The following is a 19,252-nucleotide window of genomic DNA, read 5'->3' on the forward strand; positions in this document are numbered from 1 at the left end:
AAACTTAAAGTAGGAAAAACATCTTGATAGCGTTGGAATGACTAAATGTAGTGAGAGAAAGAGAACCTAAACATAAACCTGTTTTCTTCTTTATATTTCGTATTCACCTTTAAAATCACAAGACCCAGGAGACAAGGTGTTACACAAGAAAATAGATATTAAGAAAAGAAACATATCAAATGACAAAGTATTGTTTTGCTTTCTTCAATTAAACATGGCGGTAAAACATATTGGCTTGTCTCACACTGACAGCAACGCATCATGAAAATCAGATGAAAGACATGTGACAAACAAAGGAAATAAATTACTTGTGTAAATATTTAGATTTTGTTCTATCTTTTATGCAAATTGAACAAAATGTGCACATTTTCTTTACCACATTACACACTGTCGAAGATAAAAATGGGAATTCAGTGCTGAAAAGACAATTACCTGCAATTTTATGTGCGTGGACACGCGATCGTTGGGTGTATGGTATTTGTGTATGTGTTTGTTTAACTTGTGTGTGCGTGTGTGTGTGTGTGTGTGTTTGTTTGTTTGTATACGTGTGAGAGGTACGGTACGCGACTGCGGATGTAAGGCCAAAGATCAACTGATGGTTCAAATCCATTCTTGATCTGATAAGCGCTTTGCTCTTGATAAAAACTGAACATTTTTAGCTGAAAACAATTTCCGCGAGTTGTTCAAACTTTATAACCAGTGCTCTCTTAAGCGTAAAATATTGTCAATAATTTTAGTACCATCCTATTGAATAGACCCTCACCAATTATTTCATGAGAAACAAATCAATCATGGAGATATCGTGAAAGTATAATTGTGGAGGATATATTCAAAGTGTGCACTTGTTATAGGTATTATGTATGTCATTATCCTTTCCTTAGATCGGTGAGCGAGGAATCAATTTGAGTGGTGGTCAGAAGCAGAGGGTCAGTCTTGCCCGTGCTGTGTATGCTGATCATGACGTGTATTTCCTAGATGATCCGTTGAGTGCTGTAGACACACACGTCGGAGAACACATCTTCAAGAGGTGCATCAATGGAGTCTTAAACGAGAAAACCATTTTGTTCGTCACACACCAGCTTCAGGTATAGATCTTTAGTTTTTCATACGATCTTTCTTTAAGCTATTCGTGATTTCGCTTCAGAGAGCTTGCTGGTTCTAATTAACTCGAAATATTTCATTATGCAATGGATGGGTTGTTTCGACCAGCAAAATATTCATCATCATTTCGAGTCATCACACCGATTTTCCAAAAGTAAGATGGCCGCTGCCAGGTTCCTCTCATTCCATCCGTCACCCAGCATGTCACAGCTCAGTCGATGGTCCATGGTCTGAGAAGCGTCATTCAGCATGTCACACCTCAGTAAATGGTCCATGGTCTGAGGGCCATCATTCGTCATGTCACAGCTCAGTCGATGGTCCATGGTCTGAGAAGCGTCATTCAGCATGTCACTGCTCAGTAAATGGTCCATGGTCTGAGGGCCATCATTCAGCATGTCACAGCTCAGTCGATGGTCCATGGTCTGAGAAGCGTCATTCAGCATGTCACTGCTCAGTAAATGGTCCATGGTCTGAGGGCCATCATTCGGCATGTCACAGCTCAGTCGATGGTCCATGGTCTGAGAAGCGTCATTCAGCATGTCACTGCTCAGTAAATGGTCCATGGTCTGAGGGCCATCATTCGTCATGTCACAGCTCAGTCGATGGTCCATGGTCTGAGAAGCGTCATTCAGCATGTCACTGCTCAGTAAATGGTCCATGGTCTGAGGGCCATCATTCAGCATGTCACAGCTCAGTCGATGGTCCATGGTCTGAGAAGCGTCATTCAGCATGTCACTGCTCAGTAAATGGTCCATGGTCTGAGGGCCATCATTCGGCATGTCACAGCTCAGTCGATGGTCCATGGTCTGAGAAGCTTCATTCAGCATGTCACTGCTCAGTAAATGGTCCATGGTCTGAGGGCCATCATTCAGCATGTCACAGCTCAGTCGATGGTCCATGGTCTAAGAAGCGTCATTCAGCATGTCACAGCTCAGTAAATGGTCCATGGTCCGAGGGCCATCATTCAGCATGTTACAGCTCAGTAGAAGGTCCATGGTCCAAGGGCCATCATTCAGCATGTCACAGCTCAGTAGATGGTCCATGGTCTGAGGGCTGTCATTCAGCATGTTACAGCTCAGTCGATGGTCCATGGTCTGAGGGCCGTCATTCAGCATGTCACAGCTCAGTAAATGGTCCATGGTCTAAGAAGCGTCATTCAGCATGTCACAGCTCAGTAGATGGTCCATGGTCTGAGGGCCATCATTCAGCATGTCACAGCTCAGTAGATGGTCCATGGTCTGAGGGCTGTCATTCAGCATGTTACAGCTCAGTAGATGGTCCATGGTCTGAGGGCCGTCATTCAGCATGTCACAGTTCAGTAAATGGTCCATGGTCTGAGGGCCGTCATTCGGCATGTCACAGCTCAGTAGATGGTCAATGGTCTGAGAAGCGTCATTCAGCATGTCACATCCCAGTAAATGGTCCATGGTCCGAGGGCCATCATTCAGCATGTCACAGCTCAGTAGATGGTCCATGGTCCGAGGGCCATCATTCAGCATGTTACAGCTCAGTAGATGTTCCATGGTCTGAGGGCCGTCATTCAGCATGTCACAGCTCAGTAAATGGTCCATGGTCTGAGGGCCGTCATTCAGCATGTCACAGCTCAGTAGATGGTCCATGGTCTGAGAATCGTCATTCAGCATGTCCCAGCTCAGTAAATGGTCCATGGTCCGAGGACCATCATTCAGCATGTCACAGCTCAGTAGATGGTCCATGGTCTGAGGGCTGTCATTGTAGTCTGTAGTCTGTTGATAGAGTCAAGATATCCCCACTTGTGTATGTTTGCATCACTTCTACCAAAACCAATACGAAATCTGTTGAGCTGCATCATGTGATCCATGGCAGTTCTTATCCATCTGTTAATCTTCCTGGAATTCTATTCATTGAAAAATCACCCACCAAAAATAAAGTCGCGTATCATGCACATCCTTGGCTGTAACTGCCCAGGCTCCCTTTATCTGTACTCATTCTATAAAAATTCTGACGGTTGACAAATGCCTTTCCACCCACTCACGGTTTGAAATATGCCAACCTTTATTTAATAGACCGAACGTATATGTAATATTGCTAGAGAGAAGTGGCTCAAATTCTAGTTTAACGAAAACAACTAAGTGCTCAGTGATCCTAATAATTGTATTTCTTCTTGCAGTACTTACAAGACTGTGACTCTGTAGCAGTGATGATGAATGGCCGAATCAAGGAACAAGGAAGTCACAGTGAACTCATGTCAGAGAAAGGAGAATATGCTCGACTTATCACCACACACTGCACGTACCTCGAAGATATACTCGAAGAAGAAGACGAAGTCTTTTCCTCCAGAACCAGGTAACAATCCGTTTTCATAAGGTATATAATAGATGCAATCCTTAACTTGGTTCTTCTTGTAATTGTGAAATTGACAAGTATTTTATTTTACACTAATACATCAAACTGTACATTGATACTTGTTATATTAAAACGAAGAACATGAACATAATGCTGGTATGCTGAAGTGCTGGAGTGCGCTTTTTGGCAGAAATGGCAGAATCTATAATTGAGATACCTCAGTCTAGATATGGGATAATATATATTGTCAGTTGTTAAAGGTAATTCAAAGTATTGGGACATTTTGAAAATTGGATGGATAGTAATTCTTTAAAATTTGATATATTTGGATCCCCCTGTGGGTGTTTTATAAGCACTAAAAAATTTAGCCCCTAAAACACTTCTGCTTTTGAGAAATTTAATAATCAAACATTTACCGGTGCTCCAGGTAAAATTTTGAATATTCCAAATATTACCTAAGGCCATTCCATGGTAGCTGCGACCCTGAAAATCTCAGAATAATTATACAGTTCTGATATATAATTTACAAACAGGAATAGCAAATCGGTCGATTATAGACAAGAAACATTGTTTTAAGCTAAAGTAATATCAGTCTTGATGGGAAGCTATACAACATAAAGAGTTTATTATTTATAACTTCATCACTTTAGACTCGATTTCAACCGCGACAACGATCCTTGAATATTATAAAATCGCATATGCTTCCGATATGTTCATTTGAACCAAATTCATGACCCCTTACAAAACTTTGTATTACCTTTAAGTTAAGGTTAGGAGCTGGTGTTTATATTTGGAGGGTGTCATTAAGATATTCATCTATGTAGTCTTCGTTACAGTATTGATAATTCAACTACATTCAATGTATAATGTAATGGTTCATTTATTCAACTGTTCCTAGTTCGTTCTCACAACTCTGTTCAACTTAGAATATTGTAATAACCTTTGGAGCCTATGTACAATCTACAAGCTGTGCTCTATCTTGGGCTCCTTCGTATCCTCATTCCCATTTTCACTTAATAGTCCTTACTTTTCAAACCAAAGTGACGTCATATATGTTATGTACTTGTGTTTATATAAATTACATGTATTAAAACAAAACTCCTATTGTTGACGTGAAATGTGCAATAGCAAATCTGAAAGTAAAAGAAACCGAAACAAAAATATTTTGTACTGTGATGGATATAAAAATGTCCATACTCCGCGACGTTTTGAGAGCAACCTTACAATCATTATCTTGCATATATACTTGTCTTAATTTTTTTTTAAATAAATTGCGTTATTCTTTTTTCTTGATCAGAAAATCGAAGTGAGCATGAGGCAAATTATCTCTCTCGCCCGTTTCAAATAAGCTAGTCAAACCAGCAAAACAATAGGAGGCGATATAATAACTCACACCGTCCTCTTTTGTGTGTGTTTAATACATCAGAGAGCGTACTAGACGAATTTCGTCGCCGACGGCGAACAGTGGAAACCAAAGAAGACGGAAATCATCGACAAGCACAACAATGCCACCAATTACACAACGCAAAAGAAAGAGATCATCAACATCAAGTATTTCGAGTTATGATGACGCAGCTATCGATACTCAAGAAGATGATGGTTAGTGTTATTATTTCATGATTCGGTAGTTTCTGTCATTTTCCACAGCATTTCTTTTCTTCAACTGTTTTTTTCATGTGTAAAGATGTGAGGAACTTTATTTCCCGCCTGCCTGGATATCGCTAAAGAGTGTGGAGCGTCATACTTTCCCCATAAAAAGAACTTTATTTTGTTATATGTTTGTGTGGGTTGGGCTGTGTGGCGCTTATGTACGTGTGTTAGTAATGGTCTGTGGTAGTGATGTTCTGGAACTATGTCCCATTTGCAGGCCAAAAAATGAAAAGGTCAAATTTCAACGGCATTTGAAAGATAATACTAATTTAGAACTTCCCTCAAAACAAAAAGGCTTGAAAAGGTCTTTTTGTCCGAAAATAACGACCGTTAGTTGTTGAATCGAATTTAGGGATTGTTGCCTGATTTTCAGACCCTTGTACCGCATGGTCGTACGTTTTGTGCTGCGCAAAGATTCAATCAGTTTAATTTTGGCCATTACAAGAAGTTAGTTATTGATGCAGACAAATGCTCATGTATCCTTTATTGCTCATTTTATGTATGTAATTACCAAAGAAAAAAAGAAGTCAGTCAGTCACTCAATAGTGTCTGAGAGTGAAGTTTAGAAAATAGACGGGTTTCCTTGCATAACTTGAATACTAGGACACTGCTAACTTTTAAATTGCACAGATAGGACATATTTCTGCAAAGTTCTACAGAATTCGATTTTGGTTGCAAATAGAACAAATAATGGTGTTTAAGTTTTTTAAAACAAAAGTCAATTGGAAACACCCATTTCTCTTTTCAGTTTGAAATTGAATACATTTCTCTAATGCATTGCCATGATCATTTTAATGGATATGTAAAGGTCGTGGGTTCGAAACCCGGCACGACACCTAATATGTCCTTCAGTAAGGCCTTGTAGCAACATTCCTTATATTCTTCTTCTTTTCGAGTCACTACACAAGTCCCGTACAGTGGTCCACATAGGCTTTGGCACGGCAATTCACAGCTTCCAGGTCATCTTGGGTGCATGGCTCTGGCAGGAGTGGGCAGACTAGCAGGTGTTCCATTGTCTGTTCCTGGCCGCATTCACATGCTGTTTGTTCGTCTCCTAGACCCCACCTCTGCATAGGGACTCTGCATCGACCGTAGCCAGTTCTTAGGCGGTTGAGGCTTAGCCAGGTAGGCCAAGTCTCACTGGAGCCGGTTGCGAGGGATTCCTTCGGGCTGAGGGAGAGTTTATGTGGAGTGGCCTGAAGGTGGTTAGACCACAAAGTCATCATTTGGTTGTGAGGGCTGGTATTAAGGGGCTCTACATAGTGCAGAAAGCTGCGTCTGGATTTGAGCCGCTTGCCCACCGGCTTGTTCGAAAAGTGAGTGGAGTGGATTGTTCTCTTGTTTGCCCTTTTCTTTCTGGGACAAAACCAACCTTCTGACGTGTGGAGGGGCAATACCGCAGAGCAGGTATTTTAGTTGGCCTAAGGCAGCCAGTGATCGCTCTGCAAGATGAATTTAGAGCTGGGTTGATATTGGGTGCATGGGCCGATCTACTCCATACTGGTGAAGCATACTCCGCTGCAGAGAAGCAAAGCGCAAGGGCTGTCGTCCGGATTGTTCTGGCGTCAGTCCCACAGTGGGTGCTAGCTTCTTGAGGATGCTTTTGCGGGCTCCAACTTTTGCCTTTGTGTTGGCAATGTGGTTCTTGTAGGTAAGGGAGCGATCCAGTGTGACGCCTAGGTAGACTGGGTTAGGAGAGTGCCTAAGCCTTTTCCCACACCAGCTGATCCTTAGTTGATGGTAGGCATCCATGTTCTTGAGGTGGCATGCGCTTATCTGAGTTATATCAGGGTTAGCTCTCAGGTGATTGGTCGCATAGTATGGGATGAAACCGGCCAGGGCATCACTGAGGGACTCCTCCAACTTCATAAAAGACTGGTTCTGGGTGGCGATGCAGAAATCATCGGCGTAGAGGAAGCTCCTGGTGTTTGGGTTGGATCGGTTGGTTGTTCGTGTACACGTTAAAAAGCAGCGGTGCAAGTACACTTCCTTGTGGTAGGCCATTTTTCTGTCAGCGTCATCTGCTGCGAATGCCATTGATGAAACACAAAATATCGCCGATTGGACAGCAACGTCTGGATGAGTCCAGTCAGTCTCACGTCCTTTGTCAGCTCAAAGATCTTCCTGATAAGGATTCTGTGGTTCACAGTGTCGTAGGCAGCAGAGAGATCAACTAAATCAGCTCCGGTGATTACCTTACTCTCATACCCGTCCTCAATGAACTGAGTGAGGTTTAGGAGTTGGCCAGTGCATGATTTTTCTGGCCTAAACCCTGCTTGTTCCGGAATGAGATGTTCATCCACGAATGGGGCGAGGCGGTTGAGGATAAGCCGCTCGAACAGCTTATATGTATGGCAAAGTAGTGAGATAGGCCTGTAGCTCTTTGGACTGGCTGCGTCTTTGCCAGGCTTCAATAGGGCAATAACTTTGTGGATTTCCTCCAGAGCTTTGGGATGTTGTTGGTGCCTAAACATTCGTTCAACATTTTGAGAAGACAGTTGAGGGCACCTGGTCTAAGTTGTTTGACCTACTCGCAGAGGACGTCATCAAGTCCAGCAGCTTTGTTGTTTTTCATTGCTTTGATGGCAGCAAGCAGGTCGTTTATGGTTAACGGTCTAGTGAAGCCTGGGACATCTTGAGAGCTTGGAGCGTCTGTGACGTTAGGGAGTCTGGCTCTTCTGGGGTGATGGTCAGGGTTTCCCCGGCCATTCACTAGGAGTTGGTGGGCAACTTGGTTGGCAGTGACTTGAGATCTTGGTTGGGCCTTTGTTTAGTCGTTGCCCAATATCCGGATCGTTCTCCATGCCTTCCTGCTGCTATGTGTCATGTCAGTGGATTGAATGAATTCCTGCCACTTCCTCCTTCTAGATTCTCCAATTTCCTTGGTCAGATGTTCTCCAGATTCCAGTGTCTCCTCACTAAAGGGGTCTATCTGGAAGTGTTCGATGTAGTCTTCATACATCACCTTGGAATTGTCCGTCAAGCCTTGAATGTAGCTTGTGCGACATCCTCGGGGGATGTTACGCCTTTAGGATTTCTTCATTAACTCTACAAAGGTGTCGTAGTTTTGGGGGTGGCAGGTAGGTCCTGGATGTAGGAGTCAAACTCCTTAGCGAACTTTCCCCAGGTTTTCCTTCCTCAGGTTGAAACGATGTCGGAAGGGCACTGTTCGTGGAGTAATGACTGCATTAACCTTAAGCCCTATCGGTCGGTGCTGAGAGTGGGGGATTGGGTCGAGAACGACTTTCTCACACTGGTTTAATAGCAATCCTGGTAGATGTAAATATCCGGTCAGGGTTGTAGCCACGTCTCCACCTTGCACTGTTGAAAGAGGCAGGAAGCTTAGCGTCATGAATGAGGGACAGCTGTTTAGCATCTGCCCATGTCTCACCATCTTCGTTCATTTCTCTATATCCCAAGTAGTGCTGTGGCTGTTGAAATCACCAATTCCTTATATTAATTTTTATTTATCGCTTTATAAGAAGCAATTAGTAGTAGTATCATTGTCATATGACCATGCTCTCCTAAAAATGACTAATTTCAAGTCTACAGATGTCTCACTGTATGTACCTTATAAATACAGGTCAGCTCATGACATCAGAAATACGGTGTAGTGGACCACCGACCTGGGAGGACTACAGGGGTTACATACAAGCAATGGGAGGCTACATTGCTGCCTACTCAATCATCTTTACCTACATCGTGGTGATTGGGATGCTAACATTTAACAACTGGTGGCTAGCTTACTGGATAGAAGAGAGTAGCAACCGACCGGTGAGTGCCGACCTCTGCTATCTATAGAACAGTGGGCTCAGTGGTAGATCAGGGTCTCGTACCCTGAAGGTCCCAGGTTTAAACCCAAGTCCATGGACTAGTGCCGTTTGAAAAGACATCAATCCTCTATACAAAATGTCGCTCGGAGTTAATAGAGCGCCTGTGCCCATACTGCCCCCCTAACCCCGTAGATACTCCACTGAGCATATACATAATTATGCTTTCCTATCTGTCAGGTATTTAAACTGCAATATCTCTTCATAGAATAAATATTTAAAGCTCATAATTTTTGTTGGTGATTGCTATAATAAACTCCAACCCAACTCTTCTTATATACTCTGCCGTCAATGTTTAGCACCAATCGACTTCAACCAAAATCCTGGTTCTTCGACTGAAGAAATAAAGCCTCGGTAAAATTTATGTGCGCAATCTGCGGATCATCCGATCCCAAACAAAAAGTGAAATTTGATCCGACACCCCTTCCCCGAACAGATGGTACACAAAATGGCATCTGAAAATGAAACGGATTGTCTTATAAGCAGGGCTCCCACTAATAGCCGAGTTGTATTAGCGAGTTATGGCGAGTTGTGGTGAGTTGCCTCAAAGAGGCACTCGCAATAACTCGCGAACAATTCGGTTTGGCTTAGCGTAAAGCAGGGCTCCCACTTAGCCGAGTTGGGGCCTCGAGTTGTGGCGACCTGGCGTAAGCTTATGGCTAGCCGTTTTATCATTAAAACATATTTCTTGATATCAAGAATTCAATTCTTAATATCACGAAATCGAATTCTTGATATCAAGAAATATGTTTTAATGATAAAATGACTTGCCATAAGCTTGCGCCAGCTCGCCACAACTCGAGGCTCCAACTCGGCTAAGTGGGAGCCCTGCTTAACTCTTTACAACACGACTCTCCTCGAAGTGGAGAGCAGATCCACAATGTTAAAAAAAATTCCCCGATTCGTTGTAATTCGAGGTAAACTCGCCTACACTCGTAATATACACGCATTACTCGTAACAAGCTCACGCTGCACTCTTCATAAGGTGGCGAGTTGCTACGAGTATATTAGTGTTAGAGAAGATCACCTCGAGCTACAACGAATCACCGAACATTTTGAACATGTTCAAAATTTTCACTGATTCGTTGTTACTCGAGGTGAATTCGTTTTTACTCGAGGTGAACTCGCTTACACTCGTAATATACTCGCATTATTCGTAACAAGCTCGCGCTACACTCTTTATAAGGTGGCTAGTTGCAGGCGCGGATCCAGGATTTCTTAGGGGGGGGGGGCCCAAATTTGAAATTATGCGAGCCAAATATTGGTACGTAATGGTGACCAACAGTGACGTAATGCGGGGGGGGGGGGTCGATGCAGGGAGGGGCGAGTTTCCCCCTCCCTCATCCGCGAATGCGGAAGTTTTGAAGTTTCATTAAATTATTAGAGAAATAAGACGATTCGTTGTACCGTTCTCAAAAATAATTCTCGTCTGAATTTAGTTTTTCCCCTCCCACGCGAAGCGCGGAAAATTTTACGATTTATTAAATTATTACGATTCTTTGGAGAGTTCTCGACTCTTAATCCTCGTCTGAATTCAGGTTCCCTCCTCCCGCGCTTCGCGCGGAAGCTTTTTAAGTTTACTTTAATCATTAGAGAAAGAAGACGATTCGTTGTACCGTTTTCGACTCTAATCCTCGCCTGAAATCTGTTTTCCCCTTCCGCGCGAAGCGTGGAAGCTTTTACGATTCATTGAATCAGAGAAAGAAGACGATTCGTTATACCGTTCTCGAAAATAATCCTCGTCGCAATTTAGTTCCCCCTACATCACGCGCGAATCATTCGAAAGAAGACGATTCGTTGTACAGTTCTCGACTCTTAATCCTCGTCCGAATTCAGGTCCCCCCCCCCCTTTCCCGCGCAAAGCGCGGAAGCTTTTAAGTTCCATTAAGATTATGAGAGAAAGAAGACGATTGGCTGTACAGTTCTCGACTCTTAATCCTCGTCTGAATTCAGGTTCCCCCCCCCCTCTCGCGCGAAGCGCGGAAGCTTTTACGTTTCATTAAATCATTAGAGAAAGAAGACGATGCGTTGTACCGTTGTCTATACTCTTAATCCTTTTTTAAATGTGTTCTTTGTCTGCTCTTTTTTCTTCCTACGTCCTCTTCCGATTTGGGGGGACCGCCCCCCCCCCACCCCCCTGGCTACGCGCCTGCGGTCAGATAAACACATTTTGATACCTTGTCCGACCCCGCAAGCATTTAGGGGCCGCCTTAGGGCCCCTGGTGGGTTCCATAGGGCGAAGCCTCCCCCCCCCAATCAGGGGTTTTAGGCATTAAATTACCGTCAGATGAGCATCTAAGGGCCCGCCGTAGGGTCCTAGGTGGAATCCAGGGGCAGAGCCCCCGGGAGCTTAGGGGTTCTAGGCATTTAATCACGGTCAGATGAGCATATTTAGATGCCTCATTAATTTTTAACACTGGCAGTTAACTATTGTTTCTTTCTTGCTCTCATTCTATTTTATTTCTCTTTAATATTTTTTTCTCAAAAAAGTGGGGGGGGGGGGGGGGGGGAGGGAGCTCGAGGCTCCCGATCCCCGCCCCACCTTGGGCCTGACATGCAGGAATCTCAAGAATCATATTTCTTGCCTGGCTGTAAATTTAGTAATTTGTCATTTTCAAACAAACACATAGAAACGTATTTACTCAAAAGTGAGGAAAAATCTCGGAATTATGTCATTTCTTTCCCTTTCCTTCAACAGCCTGGGAGGCAAGGCCCTTTCGACCCCCCTCCCCCGATCTCCTTCTTCCCCCTTTTCTTTTTTTCTTTATCTTCTTTCTTTCCCTTCTCTCCTCTTTCCCTTTCCCTTCTTTTCCTTTCTTCTCTCTCTTTTTTTTTTTTTTTTTTTGCGGGGGGGGGGGGGGGCCAAGGCCCGCTCGGCCCCCCCTGGATCCGCGCCTGGCTAGTTGCTACGAGTTATGAAGAGTGCAGCGCGAGCTTGTTACGGGTAATGCGAGTATATTACGAGTGTAGGCGAGTTTACCTCGAATTACAATGAATCGGCTAATTTTTTTGAGCATTTTCAAAATTTTGGAGGTGCTCGCGACTTTGGAGAGAGTCGGGGAATGTTGTAAGGAGTTACGCTAAGCCATACCGAATTGTTCGCGAGTTATTGCGAGTGCCTCTTTGAGGCAACCCACCACAAGTCGCCATAACTCGCTAATACAACTCGGCTAGGTGGGAGACCACTGTGACACTTGTATTGTTCATCCATTATTCATATTTGTAACATGACTTTAATACATAGTACAACGAGACTTTGGATGAGGAAGCACCATCGCTAGTAAACGACCCTCATCTCTGGTTTTACATGCTGGTGTACGGAGGTTCCCTACTTCTCATCTTCATTGTGGCTGCCAGTAAGAGTGTCATCTATATGAAGGTATGATAGGCGTTTACGTGGTCCTATTAATTTATTTTAAACGTCATGTTAAACTGTTCACATGCCTCATACCCCGCAGTAAAGCTGGTGATCGCACATGTAACCAAGGAAAGGGACACTGTCAAATAACTATCATCAAATCAGCTTATTCCACAGAAATTCTTGAAAAAGTATATCTTTTTGGAAATTGTTCAAACGCCTTTAAATTTATTTCAAACTTTGTACCTACATTTAAGTTAACACAACATTATGTTCAAGTTAATGCAACGTTACAGTCATGTTGTTGCAACGTTACGTTTAATGTTGATGCAACACATTTGGAACATGTTTTGTATTTGGTGTGAAATAGTTTTACTCTTGACAGTGTACTGAATGCTTGTTATTTCAAATCTTAACCTGCAGTGGTAAATTATATCAAATATCCAAGAGCAAGGATATAGGGGTGGGAAGAACTCACTCCTTTTTTGTATAACCTCTGCCGGTATGGACTCGGCAATCTAACGTCATGTGTTTACACTTGGAGGGACTATTTAAAAATGCGAGGGCCTTTTTTTAAAAATCTTTGTCGCACATTTTAGAAATCCGAGACCTTCTTTCCCCTTTATTGTGTCTATCGAAGAAAACAAAATATGCAAACTTGGGTACGACACTCTCTCCGATTCAAAATGGTGTTACGGCTCACACTTTGAAAACAAAAGTATTTTGTAGAAGAGTTCGATTATGAACATTACAAGCATGATGCTTTTATAATAGAAGCGTATGTAGGGAAAAAATTACAAAAGAAGGCCACAAAATATGAAAGAAACACAGCTTTCCAAGTAACACTATCGTTAAGTCAAGAACAAATTTGGCAACACGACATTACGTCAATATTTAAAATGGCGTCACACAAGTTATGCAATTGGGAATCATAAGTACGTCAACACAAAAAGAAAACCGGATTTATTCTCTATATTTGGTTGTGAATCATCTCCTAAAAGTGAACTTCTCAATGAATAGAATCTGGCCGTGTTCAGCTGAACAGCAGTATTTGCTTTTCAAATGATTTTGCCCAGCGAATTGAATGAATGATTAACCAAAATGTTTGATGAAATTGTTTCCATTGCAATTGAATGCATTCACAAATTATGGAGAAAAAAATCTTGAAAACCATTCCTCCAAAACTTTTGCAAAGACGATTTGTATTTTTTAATGGACATTGGTCAGTAACTTACAACCTAACTTTGAATGAAATGCCTACATTAAGAACCCATCTTCTATATCACGCAAATATGATTCAGCAACTTTAAGCCTACTATTATAAAATATTGGTCCTGAGTATAGTTTTCCTTTTTGAAGACACTGTATAATGATGTGGAATCAATAATGTATCATGTTTTAATTGTTGTCAAATTATTAGCCTCTATCTTACCCACTTTTTTCATAGCTTACACTAAAAGCATCGTCCACGTTACACAATAATCTATTCCGAGCAGTTATACGTAGTCCAATTAGTTTCTTTGATACCACACCTACTGGACGAGTGCTCAACAGATTCTCTAAAGATATAGATGAGCGTAAGTAGACTTTCAATATGTGAATTTAAAGATAAACTCCAGTACTGGTAAACAAAAAAAAATTCTCACAGAATCAAACGAAACTTACACTGAATGTTCAAGATTACAAATAAATGACATGTGCCAAACAATTTGGTAGAAAATGTATACTAGCTGAGTAATGAGCATAGAAAGACAATGAAATCAAGGTAGTACTAGCCCCGACACCATGCGTGTTGTCCCATATATAGCTTTCTATGTGAGTGCCTGTTACTTTACCAAGACTCGGTCAAATTTATTATGATTTTGATGAATCCAGAACCTTGCAGTGCACACCAATACTTACATGCTACATGATCAACTGTTTCTGATCCTTTCCACACCTTTTCTTTCACATTGCAATCGCATCACCAGTACTAAAGTTTATCTTTAAAGTTGTGATAAGTAAACTCGTTAAAAACCAGAGTTTAGGTTATGGAACATTATTTGGAGAGAATTATAAAAAGGAGTTTCAGTTAAATGTTGAATCGTTTTTCATCCAGTAGGTCTGTTTGTTACCAGCAAAATAAAAAGCATAAGCTAAGAACAAACAAATTTCCTGGAAATCTTATAAAGTAACGTGGTCTAGCATAAATCACGAGATTGGAACAGCGAGGTCGATAAATATTGGTGTTTTTTTGTTTTGCTTTAATACTTCACAGCTATTACATCCGTTTTTAAACCAAATTATAATATGAAATGTTTTTGTTTAATCTCTTGAAGATATATTGCATCATTACCAGAGTTCATGATTACCATTTGCGAGAGCCCCCATGACAACATAGCTCTGCCCTTTTGTGTAGGCATATACATATACGACACTTGGGGAGGGCAATTCTTTGCTTGGGCTTTTCTAATACGGAATTGATTTTGATGAGCAGGCCTCGTAACTAGTTATTACATTTTCCAAGCACATTTGAATGTATTTATCACACTCATTTTTATTGAATAGATTATCTCAACATAAATCCGATAAACAAAGAGACGTCGAAACTCAACCTAATGTGATTTCAATAACCTTTTTCATCACCTGTTGACATGTGCGATTATTACAATGACGTACCATGCAATCCGAACATGTTTTGGGTTGATTTCTCGAAAGATTTAGCGACCGCACTCAAAGAATTATTTTCATTTTCCATTCTTAGTGGATGTGATGCTGCCAATCAACATGGAAATGAGTCTTAATTATGTCCTGACGATCGTTGCATCGTTGATCACCATCTGCATAGTATTCCCGTATTTCCTATGCGCCGTCATCCCAGTCATCGTCATCTTCTTCTTCATCATGTCCTTCTATCGCAAGGGCGTCAACGACCTTAAGCAGTTGGAAAACGTGAGCCGATCTCCATGGTTTTCTCACATCGGATCGACTGCAATGGGACTGGCCACCATCCATGCCTATGGCAAGACCAATGATGTTATCACGAAGTGAGTCCATTCAACCATTCCTTCATTCATTTCAGCTTTTGATAAAATACAGTAAAATCAAGTCATACGGCAAAAAATGAAAATACAAAGTAAAGTTTTGGTCACAAATCAGAGCAGCGACCGACCGATTAGTATCCTGCTCGGTCGCCGCTGGAATTAAGGCATCGCCCAATGATTTTTTGGAGAAGTCGAGCAGGCTGTAGAGCCCAAGCGATACCTGAGCGGTGCCCTGTCGATTTCCCGTCAGTCGCCGGTCAATTTTAGGTCAAAACTGGGCGAAATCGGAGAACTTCTCCGGCCGGCGTCCCGGCAGTGACCGACCGATGACCGACCGATACCCAAGCGGTCTCCCACCGGCCACTGGCTAATTTTAAGGAAATTGCCCGACAGCCGGCCGGTGATCGGCGGGGCGCCAAAATACGCTCGGTGCCTGCGCCGCCCGGACACCGACCTAACGAGCGTTTGCCGTCGAGCGATTTAGGTCAAAAATCAAAGCCGCTAGGTCAAAGGTTGCTGACCAATTTTGAACTCGCCGCCAAGTGACGGACAGATCTCCCAGCGGCGACTGGGCGGCGACAGGGCGGCGAACGCTCAGCAGCTTTTGACTTAGCGGCTTCGATTTTTGACCTAAATCGCTCGACGGCGAACGCTCGATTAGATCGGTGCCTGGACGGCGACCGCCCGGGCGCGAAATTTTTATTCCCAAACAGGTTTGCAATTTCTTATATTTCCGTTCTTCTCAATGGCTGATATGTTCTACGTCATTAGCAGCTTATGGAGCTCTCACACTCTGCCGTGTAGGCCTACCGTCCACCTGCCGGGCTATTAAAAAAAAAACAGAGTCCAGAACGTTGGGTTTTGAGCGAACTTGTCCCCGGCCGCAAAAAAAAAAATCATAAAATTAATCTTTTCACCGTTTCGTTGCCATCTTCTGACCGTTCTCACCGGGCGCATACCGGGTGTTGAACGTGCTTCTACCGTCTTCACCGCCCAGATTGACTTTTGTTGAAAATTTAGGCCGTTTCCATACCGGGCCCATACCGGGTCTCGAACGTGTGCACCGGGTTTGTAACAGCCACCTACAAGTCACTTAGCGTCCCCTCACCGCTCGGAGCGTCCTGTGAGTGAGTCCCCGGACTGCTGACGTCATGACACGACTGCCATAAATACTCCGATTTGAACGGCAACGGTCAGTCCGCTCTCCATTTTTCATCACCGTTCTGTAACGGGTTATGAGCGTGTTGTGAACGTGTTCATACAGTGTGACCGTTTTCATAACGTATTCATACCGTCCTCATACCGTTCAACACCGTCCTCTTGCCGCTTACTTGCGGCCGGTGCCAGCCGGCCAAAGTTTTGAACATGCCCAAAACTTTCGCCGGGTCCCACCGGGTGTAAATAAGCGCCAACGCCCTATTAACGTGTTGCCCGCTTTGATAACGAACCACCGTGTGCCCTCGCCGTTCTCCACAGTCCGCAGACATTTTCGCGCACGGTGGCACACGGTAGGCCTACACGGCAGAGTGTGAGAGTCACTTTAGAAAGAGGTCACAAGCAATTAGACTTTGATTTTCTATTGTTTTGCCTCACTATTTATAAAGGAAATAACAGAATAAACTAAGACTTGAACCCACAACTCTGAGATTGAATTACGCTGACCTTACCAATTGAGCCATCGATGGTTGATAAAAAGTGATTCTGCATGATTTCTATAACCCTATCACTCACCCTAACGGTTACGTCATTGCTAATGACGTAACATATCAACCAATCAGATGACCGGAAATATTAGCATTGGCAAACCTGTTTGGGAAAAAAAAATTAGCCGCCCGGGCACCGAGCATACTCTGAGCGGCGAGTGAAAGTGAGCAGGCGCCGCCCGAATTTTAACTCCGCGCTAAAACTTCAGCAGCGACCGAGCGATGCCCTAAAAACAAGCGGTGCCCGGGCGGCCGCCGCTCGGTGCCTGGGCGAAATTAGCTCAAACTCGCCGCCCGGCTGCCGAGCGGGCTACTTTTAGGTGATGTGCCGTGTAGGCCTACCGTGTGCCACCGTGCGCGAAAATGTCTGCGGACGGTGGAGAACGGCGAGGGCACACTGTGGTTCGTTATCAAAGCGGGCAACACGTTAATAGGGCGTTGGCGCTTATTTACACCCGGTGGGACCCGGCGAAAGTTTTGGGCATGTTCAAAACTTTGGCCGGCTGGCACCGGCCGCAAGTAAGCGGCAAGAGGACGGTGTTGAACGGTATGAAGACGGTATGAATACGTTATAAAAAACGGTCACACTGTATGAACACGCTCACAACACGCTCATAACCCGTTACAGAACGGTGATGAAAAATGGAGAGCGGACTGACCGTTGCCGTTCAAATCGGGGTATTTATGGCAGTCGTGTCATGACGTCAGCAGTCCGGGGACTCGCTCACAGGACGCTCCGAGCGGTGAGGGGACGCTAAGTGACTGGTAGGTGGCTGCTACAAACCCGGTGCACACGTTCGAGACCCGGTATGGGCCCGGTATGGAAACGGCCAAAATGTTCAACAAAAGTCAATCTGGGCGGTGAAGACGGTAGAAGCACGTTCAACACCCGGTATGCGCCCGGTGAGAACGGTCAGAAGATGGCAACGAAACGGTGAAAAGATTAATTTTATGATTTTTTTTTTTGCGGCCGGGGACAAGTTCGCTCAAAACCAACGTTCTGGACTCTGTTGTTTTTTTAATAGCCCGGCAGGTGGACGGTAGGCCTACACGGCAGAGTGTGAGAGCTCCATTAAAGGAGTCGAGAACACAACAACAACCATTGACATTAGTCCATTCCCTTTGCATGTATTGCAGGTTCGTCGATCTACTGGACGTGAACGCATATCCTTTGATGCTGTTCCGGATGGCGAACCGTTGGGCTGGAGCACGTCTTGAGCTACTTGTTGTTCTCATGGTTACCATCACCAATCTCATGGTTGTTCTCTATCACGGTAAACTACCGGCCTCAACCGCTGGCTTTGCCGTCGCATACGCAATGCAGGTATGTCTGGCTTTCAATTTCAGCACTATATTTCCATGGATCATTAATACACATATCCTGCCGTTTGGATATGAGCTAGAACTGAACATGTGAAGCCACAGTCGATGATGTCGATGAAGTCATTAGTAAAAGACGCATTGCTGATGGATATCGCGTTTATATAATGTATATCAATCATATCAAATAATTGGTTTTAGGATCGAAATATACTCATCAAGCACTACAGGGACAGACTAATGCCAATAGTCTGGTGAAATGAGCGCTAAAAACTCAAGATAGGTCACACTAGCCCAAATCAATGGATACTCACCGCGGTGCCAATTTGTAGGTAGAAGGAATCAATGACGCCAAATGGAAGGGCGCCGAAAGTCGGCCAAATTAATAAGGGGGGCCAATATATGTGTAGATAAAATCCATGATGCCCCCTAGGAGGTAGGTCTAACAGGGCAATCACCAACCAGTGGAAAACTAAAAAGGAAAGCGCTAGCGACGGTAGGTAGATCGCACTAGCTAGACCAAATAGCGGGTATGACCCAATGATTTTCATTGGGCTAACTAATGGGTTAAAGAAAATAATTACCTATAACTTCGTCGGAAAAATAATTATGCTGTTCTCATGATGAAGTGGTTTTAAATATTTATCAGCCACACTTTGTGACGTTAATAAAAAAATTGCGGCACCAAATTAGTTTATTATTCTGTATAATAGTCTTTTTGTCAACCCCTATCTCTTTCTTTCTCTTATTTATAAATTTGTATCAAACTATTCTTTCTTTAATCAGTATGATTTATTTTCTATGTGTTTACTGCCTTCTGCTCACAGCTAACAGGGAAGTTCCAGTTGACAATGAATACGCTGACAGATACCGAAGCACGATTCTCTTCTGCTCAAAGGATAATGCAGTATATAAGGGTAGGTCTATGTTGTGTGTACAATA

At 43.3% G+C, this 19,252-nt stretch overlaps 1 protein-coding gene across 1 annotated transcript in view; it reads left to right on the forward strand.

The window, feature by feature from the left end:
• The window catches only part of LOC105447431 (multidrug resistance-associated protein 5-like), a 45,161-nt gene that overhangs the window by 18,336 nt on the left and 7,573 nt on the right, over positions 1 to 19,252 (forward strand). Inside the window, exons 12-20 of the mRNA XM_030981636.1 lie at positions 882 to 1,085; positions 3,251 to 3,426; positions 4,853 to 5,025; positions 8,660 to 8,850; positions 12,151 to 12,285; positions 13,712 to 13,841; positions 15,008 to 15,290; positions 18,128 to 18,314; positions 19,138 to 19,227. Of these exons, the coding sequence (XP_030837496.1) occupies positions 882 to 1,085; positions 3,251 to 3,426; positions 4,853 to 5,025; positions 8,660 to 8,850; positions 12,151 to 12,285; positions 13,712 to 13,841; positions 15,008 to 15,290; positions 18,128 to 18,314; positions 19,138 to 19,227 (1,569 nt within the window). The remainder of the gene's footprint in view (positions 1 to 881; positions 1,086 to 3,250; positions 3,427 to 4,852; positions 5,026 to 8,659; positions 8,851 to 12,150; positions 12,286 to 13,711; positions 13,842 to 15,007; positions 15,291 to 18,127; positions 18,315 to 19,137; positions 19,228 to 19,252) is intronic.

This window comes from Strongylocentrotus purpuratus, unplaced genomic scaffold (genome assembly GCF_000002235.5).
Source record: "Strongylocentrotus purpuratus isolate Spur 01 unplaced genomic scaffold, Spur_5.0 spur5_scaffold_12, whole genome shotgun sequence".
Taxonomy (NCBI): domain Eukaryota; kingdom Metazoa; phylum Echinodermata; class Echinoidea; order Camarodonta; family Strongylocentrotidae; genus Strongylocentrotus; species Strongylocentrotus purpuratus.